The sequence below is a fragment of the Perca fluviatilis genome, chromosome 7 (assembly GCF_010015445.1).
Source record: "Perca fluviatilis chromosome 7, GENO_Pfluv_1.0, whole genome shotgun sequence".
Classification (NCBI taxonomy): domain Eukaryota; kingdom Metazoa; phylum Chordata; class Actinopteri; order Perciformes; family Percidae; genus Perca; species Perca fluviatilis.
Window position 1 is genome coordinate 8312407 of NC_053118.1, and position 16514 is coordinate 8328920.

At 46.3% G+C, this 16514-nt stretch overlaps 1 protein-coding gene across 1 annotated transcript in view; it reads right to left on the reverse strand.

The window, feature by feature from the left end:
* Positions 1 to 1189: 1189 nt before the first annotated feature.
* snrka (SNF related kinase a) overlaps positions 1190 to 16514 on the reverse strand; it is a 47468-nt gene continuing 32143 nt past the window's right edge. Inside the window, 6 exon segments of the mRNA XM_039805240.1 lie at positions 1190 to 3128; positions 3131 to 3567; positions 4593 to 4696; positions 4903 to 5092; positions 7557 to 7691; positions 10912 to 11124. Of these exon segments, the coding sequence (XP_039661174.1) occupies positions 2464 to 3128; positions 3131 to 3567; positions 4593 to 4696; positions 4903 to 5092; positions 7557 to 7691; positions 10912 to 11124 (1744 nt within the window). The 3' untranslated portion in view covers positions 1190 to 2463.

A 16514-nucleotide genomic window follows, 5' to 3' on the forward strand; every position in this document is an offset into this window, starting at 1 on the left:
TTTCCTTCCTGCACGCACACACACACACACACACACACACTTAAAGGTGCACTATGAGTTTCTGCATGGTTTCAGCGCAATTTCATTTTTTGTCTCAAATCGTAGGCATCTCTCCTTGATCCGCTATAGCTGCCTGCCCCCTGAACACACCGTGAAAAAGCCCGGTCTCGGGAGACAACACAGGGGCCGTAAACGCCAAACAAACACTAGGGGCACAGGCTGTGCACCAAAACACAACAAACCACGGTTCCAGCCAATCACCGACAAGATGGCTGGGGGAGGGGGAGGGGGTGAGGGGTTAGCGACAGTAAAGCCCGAGACCCACCGAGCCGATCATCGGCCGTCAGACAGTCTGGCGAGGGTCAGTGACTCCAGACACGCCGACTTGACATGTACAATCGGCGGGGCGGGCACTGCCGGCAGTCGGACTCAAATGACCATCTGATTGGTAGAGTGCTAACCCGGAAACGGGGAGCGGAATGAGCGTGACTAGAGTCTCTCAAAATCGGACGAAAATCTTTTAAACTGACTGTCGCTGCCCAATGTGAGTCGAGCGCAGATGTGAGTCGCGCATGCGTCACTTTGCGACAAGTGGCCTACAAGATGCTAATGGCTTTTATGAGCTAACGCACAGTCTATGAGCTAACGTTAGCAATCTAACAATCATAGATAGCTACAACGTTTTTGAAATGACTGCTGCTGCTGAGCTAACGTTAGCTATCAAACAATCATAGAAAGCTAAAAAGTTTTTGAAATGACTGCTGCTGCTGGCTACAAGTTAGCAATCAAACACAACAAAGGCTGTCACTTGAATGAGGTTTTGAGCCAACGTTAGCCATCTAACAATCAGATAGCTACAACGTTTTGGAAATGATTACCATCTTCTGCTATCGTTTGTAAAGAGAAACTTTTATTATTTTATGGATTTCACAAATTTCAGTAAGACACGTTATGCCGTTAACCGTTTAAATCTGAGCATGCGCGACTCACATCTGCACTCGACCCACATCGGGCAGCGACACTGACCTTTGTCGAGCTGAAACGAAGACCGATTCGGCTTAAAAAGTTTTCAGAAACGCGTTTCGGTGAACTATTTTAGTACAATATGAGATCGTATTCTGAACGAGCCGCCGTGAATTTCCAGAGAAACCAGACCCACGTGACGCGTTCGTCCAATCAGCTGCCGGTTTTCATTTCTGGGCGACAATACAGATTAGCGCCGCCTGCTGCTATGGAGACGTATTACGTCTCGTCTCTTCGGTGTGTTCCGAGGCACTTTCTTTTGACCAACTCGGGGGAGACTGATCAGTCCGACGTTTCTGCCGAGGGGTCGGCCTGTCTGGGCAGTCAGTTAGTCATGACCGTTATGGATACATGTGGTGGTGGTGGTTGGGGGGGGGGGAGGAGGGGGGGGCGAGCTTGCTCCGTTTTTGTTTTGAAAATGTACTCGGAACGTCAACAGAAGTGACGTTGCGCGGGAACTCCTGGTGCACCTTTAATCTGCCCAATGACGCACGTCACACGGGGCCACGCCCACTTCCTCAAACAGCAGAAATGTACAAGTTTTAAAAAATAAACTTTACTCTTCAACATCCTGTATATACAAACGCTGCACGCGTGTCGGCTACGCTGTGGTGCAGACGGACTCGAAAGAATCAGACGGAACCGACGTTCCCTAACCAGCAACGACAGCAACACATTAAAAACGATAAAAAAAAAAAATCAAAAATCAGAATACCTCATTTGAAATATATACGGTCAGCAGTTAACATCTCCACGCGCCGCCTTGCTACAGAGGAGTGCGCGCGCGTCGACAAACCGCCAGGTTTCGTGAGGCGGTGTGTCGCCGTCCACGTTTAAAGGGTTCCACAGATACGCTGAATCGTTGGGAATCATTTAAAAAAAAACAAATTACAAAAATGTTAAATTAAAATAAAATTGTCTGAGTGCAATATGGAGTCAAAACTAAAACCTTTCCTCTTCTGAAGAGGTCAGAGAGTCCTAAAAAAAAAAAAAACGTGATCCACTTTCTAATCCAGCTGGCGGCTAACCGCGGAGAATCGGAGCTGCTGTGTCGACTGATGTGTCTCATATTTAAAGAAAAAAATAAATAAAAGATGTTCGGGAAAAATGACCACTTTGTTCCGAAGTTATTACGACTTTTGTCTCCCAAAATGTACGACTTTGTTCTCATAACGTTGACTTTCTGCTCGTAATACATCGTTGAGGTTTCCCAGCTTTACCATCGGGGTCAAAGCTTGAACTCATTCGAAGATGAAAGCAGCATTTTGTTATTAAGAGAAGTGTAAAAGATATAGCGGGTGCACTCGTGTGTGTGTGTGTGTGTAGGGGGTGGGGGGGGGGCAGCTGGACACAGTGATGGGGGTGGAGACAGACAGCGGAAGGGCGGGCGTGACAGCTCGACAGGAAGGGGTGTCCCTCGGGGACCCCGGAGGCGGAGCGTCAGATGACGTGGCAGCAGCTGGCGGGCGCGGCGGTGCAGAGCAGGCCGTCCCGCCCGCCGCCCCCCCCACCCCCGCCCTGGATGTTCACCGAGATCTTCTCACACAGAGGTAGTTGGAGCATGCCGCTTTTCAGGGCGCTCAGGCTGCTGGGAGCGTCCCTGGCACGGTGGGGGCCGGGCGCCGCTGTTCTGCGGTGGGGGTGCGAGGCGTGGGCACGCGGCAGGGCGGGGGCGGCTGTGGTGGCGCTGGCGGTGGTGGTGGTGGTGGGGGCGCTGGAGCCGATGCACATCCTCCAGGAGGACTTCTCCTGGATCTTCACGCTCCCTCCCGATAGGCTGCCGGGGTCGATGATCAGCTGCCCCCCCCGCCCCCTGAGGCACAGGCTCAGCAGCTTCAGGCTCTCCACCAGCTCGCCGCCGCGGCTGGCCGTGCGGGACGGGCGCGCCAGGGAGCCCGGGGCGGGGCTGCCGCTGCTGTTGTTGCTGCAGCAGCAGCTGGAGGGACTGTCCTGTCCTTTATTCCCCCCCCCTCCTCCTCCTCCTCCCCCGCTGCCCCCTCCACCCTCCCCCTCACCCCCTCCGCTCCCGCCCCCTGCAGGAGGACTCTCCCTGTCTGGCCCGGAGGTGCCGCCCCCCTGCCCTGAGCCGCCGCCCGCGCCCCCCCGCTGCCAGGCGGCCCCTCGCTGCTGTCCCTCCGGTTCCAGCCGTAGCCGAAGCCCGAGTCTTTGTCCAGCCGCCGGCGGTGGCTCTCCGAGTCGTCGTCGCTGGTCTCCGAGCTGGAGCACGACGAGCCCCTCCCCTGGCTCTTGCGGCGGTGGTAGCGCTTCTGCGTGGAGCTGGGAGACGAGGCCGAGGCGGCGCTCAGGCCGCCGGCGTTCCCCGCCATGTTCATCTTCAGGCGGCTGAGTTTGGGCGGCAGGCCCTCGTCCTGCTCCGCGTCGTCGTCCGACTCGCCCTCCTCCTCGAAGATCTGGTTGAGCACGGGGGCGCTCTTCCTGGAGGTGAGGCGGTTGGTGATGGAGGGGGGCTTGCGCCTCAGGACCACCTGGGACGGGAGGGGAGCCGGGTCCTGCTCTTCCTCCTCCTCCTCATCCTCCTCCACCCTGAAATATCAACAAAAAAAAACAGGACCGGTGGGGGCTCTTTACACACGACAACAGGACGCAGACATCTACATCAGCAGTTAGCATTCCTACTAGCATACCTGCTAACTCACAAGGGCTGAAAAAGGTGACACATTTTAAAGGTGACCCCCGCCCCCCCTGGAGAAGAAAATAAAGGGAAAACACAACATTTTCCCAATGCTAAAACTATACTTTTAAAACTTTTTTTTAATGTATTTTTATAAAAAGGAAGACCAAAAGACATAGAACAGCTTGTGTATTGCTAAGGCAAAATTAAATAATTTATTAAAAATGTAATAACAATAACTTATAATAATAACTTATTGCGCCAGTAAGTTCCTGTTAAACAACAAAAAGAACCACTGGATGGGAAAAGGGTATTTTACAATAACTTTGAATGCATCACGAGGCTGGCGAATTTCCAGTGAACGCAACATCTGTGTTGTTTTTCTGACAACAGCAGCTGCACGCTGTCATACGTTCCTCTCCAGTGAAATACACACTTTTACACCGTTTAGCTGTCAGCATTTTAACCGTGTTTACTCCAGCTGCTAGCTAGCAGTAGGCTAACGTTAGCTGCTGCCGAGTGTAGTGTTAACTAACGTGACGTGCAGCGGTGTTTCGGTTGCCTCTAACGTCCGTTTTCGGAGCATCAGAGAGAAGCGCAGGCATCTCAGTGGCACCAAAATCCGCGTTGCAATTTAGTCCGGTAGATAACGGTTGTTAAGGCACCGGTCGGTGCCGTATTAACACCAGGTCTCGGAACCCCCCCCCAAAAAATAAATAAAAACTCTTCGGATCTACACGATTCACGTGGATGACATATTTCCATTCAAAACGCAGATTTTTGCCAAAAAGCGACTAGTTTTCAGGTATGTACTATTGTCTGGATCCATTGATCGACTATAAAGAAAGATTAAATTCACACACAGAATATCTGAGAGCTCTGTGGCTCCACGCTAACCTTCTCTTCACTCAGCGATGGATGCTCTGTGAACACTGACCTGAACAGGCAGCTGCGCTGCTTGGCTGTTGCTGAGGTGGACGCTGTGGGGGCCCTGGCGGTCCCAGAGCCAGAAGCGGGGCCCGACGCTGCAGCTGTGGCTCCCTGGGATGAGACGGGAATAAAAACAGAGCAGCCGGGTGCATCAGAATCACTGAAAACAGGATGTCGAGTGTCCAGCGCATTCAGCCGCGCCGAGGGACGGTTTTCAGGAGTCAAATGTGGCGTTTAATACCACTGAAGTGTTCAGCAGGGATCATGTCGGTTGTCATTGGACACACACACAGAATGATGAAGAAGAGTGAGCGTACCTGTGCCGAGTCCCTCAGCGTGGCGTCCTCGCGGCGGCCCAGCTCCATCAGGCCTTTGGAGCGGTGTCCGTTGAGCAGGTTCTCTGCGCTGCGGGCCGGCGACTGGGGGCCTCCGGCGTGGGCCATGGAGGACGCTGCCAGGCTGTCCTCGATGTCCTGGTGCATGTCCACTCTGGTGGGCCACGACTGCCTGTGGACAGAAGACACAAGCTTCAACTTTGAGTTTAAAAAGCCGCTAAGCTCTGTGACGGCTCCTAGGCCTCAACACCTATTTCATAGTCCATTTGGTTGCCGGGGGTCTGGGGATTGGCTAATAAGGACTGATGATTGACACCTGGATGAGTTGATTGCCCACATGTCCATGAATACTGGAGTGCCTGGCATTTTTTACTTTACTGATGTGGACTTGGTTGAGTTAGATGCTGATTAGATTAGATGCTGTTCCACTGAGACATGGACATGTCAAACAGACATGCTTGGTTTTTTTAACTAGATGCGGGATGAACAATAAATCCACGTCCTGTGTAAAAATGTGCGGTGTAAAATTTACCTGATAAGCCCAACACATGATTCTGATCACAGCTCGTGTGTGTCCGCGCTCTGCTGCCTGCCACACAAAGGCCACACTGTGCATGTGTTTACACTGTAAGCTAAAGCACAGCTGGTGCGTTCACTGACACTGAGTAATGCACTGATAAAAGCAGCAGCCTGCATTACACTGATGCAGGAGACAGGAGGACATTACACTGATGCAGGAGACAGGAGGACATTACACTGATGCAGGAGACAGGAGGACATTACACTGATGCAGGAGACAGGAGGACATTACACTGATGCAGGAGACAGGAGGACATTACACTGATGCAGGAGGCAGCACTTGAAGCAGCATATTTGATAAAGTTGATTCTGGCCCTTTTTGGCGTGGTACCCACATGGTTGAATTAATTTATTGTAAGTCGCATTTGAACGAAAGCCTTCAGCTAAATAAATGTAATGTAACGTAATGTTTGCAGTGAAAATGTAGCTGGGGCAGCTTCGTGCCAGCATGAGGTTATTATGTGGCCTATTGTGGTATTATTAGCATTGCACTCTTTAATAAACCTGGGGGACTCACAAGAGACGTATTAAAAAAAAAGAAAGGTCAACATTAAAGCAGCAGAAGCACAGATATTCAGATATATCTAAAAGTTGACACTGACGGTTTGGTCACATCTACTTATTCTTTCTTTAGATTAGAAATGTTATTTAATCTTTGAGACCAAAAAAAAAAAAAAACTATATCCATGTTTGACATTTAAAAAAAAAATCTAAAATCAATAAACTTTTCCCCTCTTAACATAAACCAATCCTTTCAATTTGGTTATGAAAGAATTGTGACCAACACATATACTGAGCAGGACATTTACACTTTTTTTTTGTATATATGCACCAATCAACAAGGTCAATTCCACGTAGGGGTAACTTACTGTGGCAATAAACGCCTTTCGGATTCTGAAAAGTAGTTCTTGTGGACAAACTGTAATGGACACAATGTTCATTTATCTTTATATCATCTGTTCTGCAGTTTCTTCTTACTTACTGTACCAACGCTGACACACACACACACACACACAGTGTGTCCGCATTAAGCTACAAATACAACACAGGCCCAGCCGGAGGCTCGGAACCCCAACACACACATGAATGCACTCGCGCTGACATTTCCATGGGACGCACATCTTATACAAACACGGGCCGACATCTCAAAAGTGGTAGCAAGCCAAACACCCGTCCTGTCACATGTGACGACTCACACAAACAGAGGAATGATAACACCTGCAGTGTGTGACTGGCTGTACTGACATTTAAAGCTATGGTGGCGTGTTAAACCTTGTGTGCACCAGGCTGCACATCAACTGCGGCTGTCCACACTAGACGGAGACACTACTGGTCAATAATCAGGTTTTGGAGGATGTGCACGTGGCTCATGTTGTGTGCATATGAAACAGGCCTGGCAGTGGAACAGCCAATCGGCATCTCTCCTTTAAACACATTTAGTCAGTATCTGCTGCACAGGGGATCATAGCACTAAATGTTCATTCCACCAGGGCTCGATCCCACCAGGCTGCTGAGGGATAGACACATTGGGATGTCACAGGATGATGCAGGGTCCCCAACAACATGCTCACAGTCGCAGTGTTTGTGCAGCTCGCTGTTGCTATGTACACACGGTCTGTCTGCAGCACTGGAAAATGTGATGACGCATGCTTTGTCTTACCTGTGTACAGAGATGCGTTGCGTTACAGTGCGTTAGAATAACGATGGCGAATCAAAAGAGACTAAGGCCCAGATTTGAAATGTTGCAACTATTTTCTCTCCCATTTCCTCCGCTCCAGCTCCGCCTGAGCCTAGCGGGTGGAGGCCTAGTAAACCCAGGAATGGAAATGAAACCTTTGGAGATGGAACCCTTTTGGTCTCTGCTAAAGGGAGCCAGACAGGCTGCGGTGTGAGGCAGTGGAGCGAGATAGGTCAATTGCCCTCTTCTCGGCTCCTACCGTGACTCAGATAGTCATTCTGGTGATGAGCAGTGGTATTTCTTAGTCACACTCTTCACTAGTTTGCTTTAAAAGAATCTGGAAACTGCTCACAGGCCACAGTGTGTGTCTGTAGTTTACCTGAAGTGTGCCTTGAGGTTGCTGGGGCTGGACGAGCGAGTCTGCACCTCCTTCTCCTGCTTCTCCCTCAGGATGCGCTCTGCCAGCAGGTAGTATGTGGCTGTGATATGGTTGTACTTGTTGGTCTCCAGGGCTCTGAAACAACACCGTCACATTACCAACAAGTACAAATGGAAAGCGTTATTGTATTGTGTGTATGTATATATATATATATATGTATATATGTGTGTGTGTATATATATATATATATATATATATATACACATATACACATATATACACACACACACACACACACACACACACACACACACACACACACACACACACACACACATATATACGGGAGACCATTCAAATTAATCTAACAGAATGATGTGACACTGTGTTTTCCACGGGCACTAAATAAATGTGGCCAAGTGGCTAGATTTGCAGATTTTTACATCTTTCTAGGGCTGCAACAAACAATTATTTTCATTATTGAATAATGTGATAGTTATTGTCTTGATGAATCGAGTGTTTTGTCTATAAAGATAATCGTGTAGAACTGCTATATTTCGCACAGCCTTCTCACAAGGGTGACATCTTCATTAGGTCTTCTTTTGTCTGAGCAACAGTCCCAAACCCAAAGACACTCAGTGATATTAACTATCTCATATGAGAATAAACAGCAGCAAAGACTCCGTTTTGAAGGCTGGAAGTAACAAATGTTTGGCACCTTTGCCTAAAACAAATGACTTAGTCAAAGTAGTATTAGTTGCAGATTAATGTTCTATCGTTATTCTATAAAATAACTACCTGTTGCAGCTCTACGTACGTCAACAACAACAACAACTGTAACACAAAACAAATGAAAATACGGAAGCAAGTAAGTCATGCTGCGTTCCAGGCAACCTGTAACCCGCGTTTTCACAACCTTCTACCCGTGAAAGCGCCCTGGAACGGCGGTCAAACCCATAACTTCCTACCCGTGAACTCGTACCAGATCATTGTACTCCAAGTTACAGTTTTTGACGTCTCACACACATAACACACAACAACAATGGCGACCCCTGTTGATGCTGTACAGACGCCGGTGATTAACGGTGAGAAATAGACATAAATAGACATAATAAATAGGCAACGTAAAGTAATTCTGCACATTATCAAAACAATACGCATACGATTGTGTACTACTACAGGTTATGTTTATTAAATGAAGCCCAAAATATGTCGCAGACTAGAAATCGCTAGTATCAGCTAGCGCTAGCTAACGTCAACGTTAGGTAGTCTAACTTGAACCCTGCCAACGGCACAATGTTTAGCTGGCCAGCTTCGACGGTGTGGCCAAATGTCATTATTCTTATCATCAGACGCACAAATCTGCTGTACATAAAACGCAAGTGCTCGTGCGAGCGGAGCTTGGCTTGCTGACGCGAAGATCGTCGAACCAGAGCCGCAGAAGGGTGTGTCGTGACTTTGCCTAGAACGCTACCACGTCGTTGAGTTGTGACTTGAAGTCGTAACGTTACGGGCAAAAAAAATGTGTCTGGAACGCAGCATCGTTTCAGCCACATCAACACAAGAAACTGTCCACAGACAGGGTCTACATGGTTAGACTGGACAGAGAATGTTCCAGCAGCAGCCCAGGCAGGTGGTGTGGCACCACGTCACAAGTCAAGCCTGTCCAGCAGGTTGGATGCCAGATGAGGCATGTAGTCAAATTCTTTCATTTTAGATTGGCAAAGCGCTAAACCTGCATTCCACCAGGCGTGTCCGAGCACGCTCATCGCACGACGGCACACGAGCATGGCAACGTTTGACTCAAAAGTAATGAGCCTTTGTTAAAAAAAAAAATGGAATAGTCTAACTGAAATCAAAATGTACAGTCCATAAGGGCAACAGGCTGTGGCGAGTAGTTTAAGAAGTTCATTCCTTTATTTTGATAGAGTAAAGAAATATTTTCAAGACTCAAGATTCAGTGTATAGAAAATGACCATTTATAACAGGCATAGTACTTAAGCGACAGTCTTCTTGTACTTATCTATCTATCTCTCTATCTCTCTCTCTCTCTCTCTCTATAAATGTAACGAACATCTGTTAAGGCTGACACGAACATGTGTGAACTGTGAAATCATGACTCTGAAATCAACAGCTGTTATCTTTTTTTTAAAGATTATTTTTTGGGCATTACAGGCATTTATTTCTATAGGACAGCTGAAGACACGAAAGGGGAGAGAGAGGGGGGGGATGACATGCAGCAAAGGGCCGCAGGTCGGAGTCGAACCCGCGGCCGCTGCGTCGTGGAGTAAACCTCTACGTATGGGCGCCCGCTCTACCAGGTGAGCTAACCACGCGCCCAGCTGTTATCTTTGTAGTTCTTTAATGTTCTGGGTTTCTCAGCATGCAGCAGCACACCAGGTTTCTCTCATGTGGGGTAAAGGAGAAGTTTCTTTAACTTAAAGGTGCTGTAAGCGATGTTGGGTTAGCTCGCGGATAGTGAGGAGATGTTTGCTGTATGGGACAAATAATGTCGTAGCCTAAAAAACGCGTGACATCGCTTAGAGCACCTTTAACATGTGTGCATTATTTACACCCCGGGTCAGTTGCCCTGGGCCAAAAATCTGTCCTTCCAGAGTTTCTTTGTGATTGTTGTGGGCAAAAATCCTTGATTATGCGGCACGTTTTCTTAAAAAATGCGATGGAATATGCGGGATATTTAATAAATTTTATGCGCTGAACTTGCAAAAACTGCGGGAACCTGCAAAAACTGTGGTTTGATGAAAAAGAGAAAACAAAAGTGATTCCCCCGACACCCTGCTTTTCAATGATGTTCACGTCACGTTCCCATGGCAACAGGGCAAAATGGCTGCTCTTGTGTGAAGTAAACGCAACGTTTTTCAACTTTCTGCTAAGATATATGTGACTTTTTTGCAATGAAAATGCGGGGATTATGAAATCATGCAAGCACCGCATATTTTGCACGGAAATCGGCAATTTATGTGGCGAAAGTGTGGAGTATTTGAAAAAATGTGGCCCCCGCATAAATACACGGACTTTGGCTGATTATGCATTGAATTATGCGATCGCATAATCGCGTTTTTCTGGAGGGACTGAAAAATAATCAGCTGGAATAATTTTTCAAAAATACATATTTTGGGAAAACTTTATTTAGTGTTGATATTATCACATAAAAGCTTCTAATTTTTTTTTTGATCTTGACATAGTGGTTGAAAACTATTTTGCTTTCCCTCCCTATAATGGTTTATAGATATGGTATATAGATATGGGTCCACGCCTTTGGAGATCACCTTGGCAGACCGGTCCGCCGCTGCAAAAAATGATTGGGACACCAGAGAGAAAGAGAAAGACTTACTCCACTATGGCCTCTCGGTCGGCGATGTCTCCGTGCACCATGCGCTGGATGATGCTGTTGTGTTCCTCCTCGGACAGGTTCTTGTGGGAAACCAGGGGAGTGTTGTACTTGGTGGCGGGGGACGGGTCGACTCCCTGGAGCCAGGCGTGGCTCTCGATCTCCTCCAGGGAGGCCCGTCGCTTGGGATCCCTCTGAAGCATGCGGTCTATCAGACTGAAGACACGAGGAGAAGAGAGTAGAGGGATAGGAAGAGGGGGGGGGGGGCAAAGGCGAAAAACAATTAATGAATGGATTCAGAAAGACAGAAATCCTGTCAAAATGATTACACGGGATCAGCTTTATCCACGCGAGTTGGATGACGGATGTGGTCTCCATCAGACCAGCGGGACATTTGGTTCTGGCTGATTGCTGGGCGGCATGAGAGCCGTACCCCCGGATGTTATGCTCAAAGTGAGAGCAGATTAGATGAGTGACCTCAGGGAAAAATGGATGATCCCGGGTCCCCCATCCCCCCATCTGCATGCTTGTGAAGTACTGGTGCTGGCTGACTGCTTCCCAGGTGTTCTTCCCAAGGAGGTCCCCACCTGCTCCACAACCTGCCTCTTCAGCGCTGAGGGAAGCAACCGGTGCTACGCTGCTAACCCCACACACACACACACACACACTTACTTCACCCAGCAGCTGGGAAGCAAGACCCTTGGGAACAGGGACTTTACTGGGTCCTGAGGAGCTGCAGCATTCATTTAGAGACAAACTGAAACCTGAACTGTACATTTAACACCTGTCTGCGCTGAACTTATCCACTGCCCCCCCCCCCTTCTCTCTCTCTCTCTTACTCAACCACACACTCGCACCGAGTTAGTCCTGAAATGTTTCCATCCCAACGTTTCTAGGTGAATGATGGAATTTAGACAAGCTGGATGGAAAGCGACCACTCCAGCAGAACTTCCCCAGAGCTGTCGGACCCACTGCTGCAGCCGTAAAGAAGACTCCTTGCTATAAATAAAGAGGGCCGCTATTGGCGCCTCGCTGTCAACACCTAGCTTTGAAAGCAGCAGATACGGTGTCATGTGAGCCGAACCAGAAGAAACTGTCCCAACAGCAGTAAGGTCTCCACAGCCAAGCTCTCTTTTCCGTGGCATTTTCCTGACATTAGAACCTTGTGCTCAGGTGCACCGTTTATTTACCCTGCTAATCAATATGCACCTAATTCACTTTCGAGTTGTTGACACATTTGTCACAGCGGCTTTAAATATTGCTTTTCAGGTTGTGGAATCTAACGACTGTGCAAAATGACCACACTCCGCTCAAGGCCTACCTGTGGGCGACTGGTGAAAGCGAGGGGCTAAAACCCTGTCTGGCTACCATAAAGCAGACCTAAAAAAAAAAAAAACATAGTTGAGTGGGGTGAATAAAGGATCAGATTTATATTCACTGATACTAATGCTTTGAAACATGCCAGGATTGACCTCAATACTCAGGACACCGGCAGTAAATCCCTTCTTGATTTGAAAAACCTTTACAGCCTTAACAGTCATTTGCACGAGTCTCATACTCAGTACATCTGCCACCAAACTTTCTTTCTGCAGTGTAGTCTGTCTGCAGAACCAGGACTTGTTGTTGGAGTACAATCTAACCTGTTGTGTTGGTAGGACACACAGTATGCCGAGTAAATCAGATGGAGGCATTGAATATACGGTGTAATGTACAGTGACAGACTGTCAGCTGGGAGCTTAAATCCAACACAAAACGACGCTGTTGAAAGCTGAGATTGCAATTTAATAGGATTAGGTGGGATATGGAATCTAGTGAGAAGACTAAAATTAATACATGAAAAAAAGCATCATGCATTCAGGAGTAATCCATCTAAAGCATCTGCATAGTAAGGCATGAACAACATCTTTATGAGGAGACTTAACATCTACAAATCTATTTTTACTAATACCAAAAATCGTGTGTGACTAAACATTTCCATTGGTTGCACCGGTGCACCTAACCTTTTTGTTGAGTGCACTCAAAACATTTCCTTGTGCATTTTGGCACCTCAATAATACATTTTAAAAGGTCCCATGGCATGAAAATTTCACTTTATGAGGTTTTTTAAACATTAATATGAGTCCCCCCAGCCTGCCTATGGTCCCCCAGTGGCTAGAAATGGTGATAGGTGTAAACCGAGCCTTAACGCTGTCGAACCCTGATTTCTATTGCTCCTGCAAAGTGCAACAAATAATTAGCACTCCTGTTGGGTGCAAAGCACATTCCCCACAGGCACAGAGTACGAATGACTCGAGGAACACTTGAAGAATGGCTTTGCACACCGATAGAAATTTGCATTAAAATAGGCATGGATATTTTCTCTACTCAAACAATGGAAATCAGCAGGCAATGAACTGCCTAAATCCCAGACGCATATCTGTGTCAGTGATGTGTGTGAGGCAAATACAGAGCAGGAAGTTGAATGTTTATGTGTGTGTGCAGTCGGTGTGTGGTTTGTACAGTAATGTCAGGAAACGAAGGAACATTGTGTTCTGTTTGGTTGATCTTGGTTTAAAAAAAAATACAATCCACACTATCGGCATCCACACGGCACGCTGTGACAAAGACACGAGCTACAGTACAAATTTCTGTAGATGGGGGGATGGTGGCCATGGCAAAGTGTGCAGGGGGGGTTGGGGATTTACTGGGGTGTAAAACGTTTCATTTTAAGTCTAAACCCTAGAGATGAAATCGAAAATGACAAAACCAAACAAAGCTTGGAAGGAGGAGGGTGTGGGATTGCAAAAGTGAGCCAGTGAATAATTAATTAACTGAAGCGTGTAAATGCATTTTGGAGAGTCAACAGTGAATAGAGAGAAAAAAAAGACAGAAAGAGACAAGCTACAGACAGAAACACACAGAGAGAAAATAGTAAGATTGTGTTGATCCAGTGACCTGCCCCAAAAAGCAGCCAAAAAAACAGAACCGTGAACCTTGTGGGAATTGTTATCTAGAGAACCTTGACCTTTATTACACCAATACTGAGCCCATTTAGAACCAAAAGAGCCAGTTCAGTAATTACTGGCAGACAGTAACCTGTCGCTCTACCCTCATCACTTACGAGGCCTCTCACTCTTTACTCTCCCTTTTCCTCCCATTAAAAGTATGGATGCACCGAACCCAGATTTTTGGGGTTCGGCCGAATACCGAAGCCACTGGTTAAGGTTCTGCCGAACCCCGAACCGAACCCTACTCCCATCCTCAATCCATTAACACAGTAAATACATGAATGAAGTAAACAACGTCTGGTTAACACAAGTTTTTAGCTGTGACTGTCCTTCCTTTGCCGTTCCTGAAGTTGCTGCATTTTGCCTGCGGTCTGTAGATTCCTTCACGCACAACTCATATTCTTTTGGATGTTTCGTATGCAAATGTTGTGTATTGTTTAGGGCCCTTGCCACCTCGAGACAAATCGGCATTGCAAATAGAACATGTAGCTTGACTTGAATGGCCTTCTGACTAAAAGTACTGCCAAACAACACACTTTCTGCTCACAACTTCCATTTTCACTTTCTCACATCCTACTGCATTGAACGGTCCAAATACGTAAACACCTTCCCGTAATCAACGGCGGCGTCATTACGTCGACCAGCGTAGCGCGCGTAGTGCAAGTGTAGAGTCATAGAGTATAGAAGTAACAAGAGGTGAAACTTAATAGAACGTTGTGTTGCGTGCAGTCCAAGATGGCAGAGCTGTAGCTCGGTCATGGGTGCGATTGTTGCAATGGAACATTCTATTGAATTTTCGCCTCTTGTTACTTCTCTTTGGTAGAGTTTGGTTCAGCAATGGTTAAATCCAAGACAGCCACCACAGCGTCAGAGCTCCCCCAGCCCTATCTAACTAGTCACACTTCCTAGTCTTCAGACAGATACTGGTGGGTATTTATGCACTGATTGCACCAGAACCAAAAGGCAACCAGGAACTGGCAACTCTCCAGAAATCAGGTAAATGCTCCCAAGACATTGTCTTCACCCACGTTCTCCACCACACTAAGTCAAAAACAACAAAGTGATTGGTGGGATCAACAGCTTCAGCCTACAAAGGGGATACATCGCCCTTCAAACTAATGCAACTATACTCAAATACCCAAAACGTGTGCTTATTGACGTTCAAACAAATGGGTTTGCAAACCAAACCAAAATTGGGGACATGTTGATATGTTCAAAACATCCACCCAGACAAACTCCACAAAAGTAACCAGTCAGAACTCAGAGCAGAACAACAACAACAACAAAAAAACAGTGCGATACTCACAGAAATCATAATGCTAAATACCACAGGCACCTGAATCTGTACTTCTGAAAAGTGCTTAAAATCCATTTAGCATTAAGAAACCAGCAGGGTCACGGTTGGTTTCCAACTAACCAATCAGCAATTCTTCACGTGTCCCACTAAGACTAGATTTAACCTTGCCAAATGGATCTGATCTCGAACGAGCCCCTATTTAACACTGGAGCCATAGAACTGTAACTGAATGTGCACTCTAGCACGATAATGGTTAACGGTGTCCCTGTAAAGGCGGTTTGTGGAGACATTTTAATCATTCACAAACTTGTATATAGGGCTGGGCAATATATCGATATAGATATATGAGGCTAGATATCGTCTTAGATTTTGGATATCGTAATATCCTGATGTGACACAAGTCTTGTCTTTTCCTGGTTTTAAAGGTTGCAATACAGTAGAGTGATGTCATTTTCTGAACACACCAGACTGTTCTATTATTTGCCTTTACCCACATAGTTATTATATCAACATAACTGATGATTATTTATCAAAAATCTCATTGTGTGCATATTTTGTGAAAGCACAAATTGTCAACCCTACAATATCGCCACAATATCGATATTGAGGTATTTGGTCAAAAATATTGGGATATTTGATTTTCTCCGTATCGCCCCGCTCTACTTGTACATCACACACCTGTAACGACTCCCATTCACCGACTGTCTTCTCTGTGTCTGTCTACCTCCTTCTCTATTTCACAGCCACCTAACATAAGGCAGCAGACAAGAGCTGTGTTTGAAACCGTTCCCTATCATAGAAATAAGGGCTGAACGATTTTGGAAAGTAACCCAATTGCGATTTTTTTCACCAATGTTGCGATTTAATATGTGATTATTTTTTAAGCTCTTTGTCTTCTCTGTGTTTTTTTGTGATTGTTGCGGGCAAAAATCCTTGATTATGCGGCATGTTTTCTTAAAAAATGCGATGGAATATGCAGGATATTTATGCAATTTTATGCGATGAAATTGCGGGAACTTGCAAAAATTGCGGGAACTTGCAAAAAAGAGAATTTTGATGAAAAAGAGAAGAAAAGGTGATTCCCCCAACACCCTGCTTTTTTTAGACTTAATTTCCAAAAATAGTTTACAGATATTCAGTAATTGCAATAAGTAAACAAATAAGATACAAACATATATACAAATAATATATTAAAGTAAAAATAAAAGTAATAGTCTAAACAGAGGGAAATAAAAGATACAAAAGAGACAGACTTTCAAAAATCGTTAATAAAAGACAGCAGGAGCACTTAAAGAAATTTGAGTAGACATCACATATTAAGA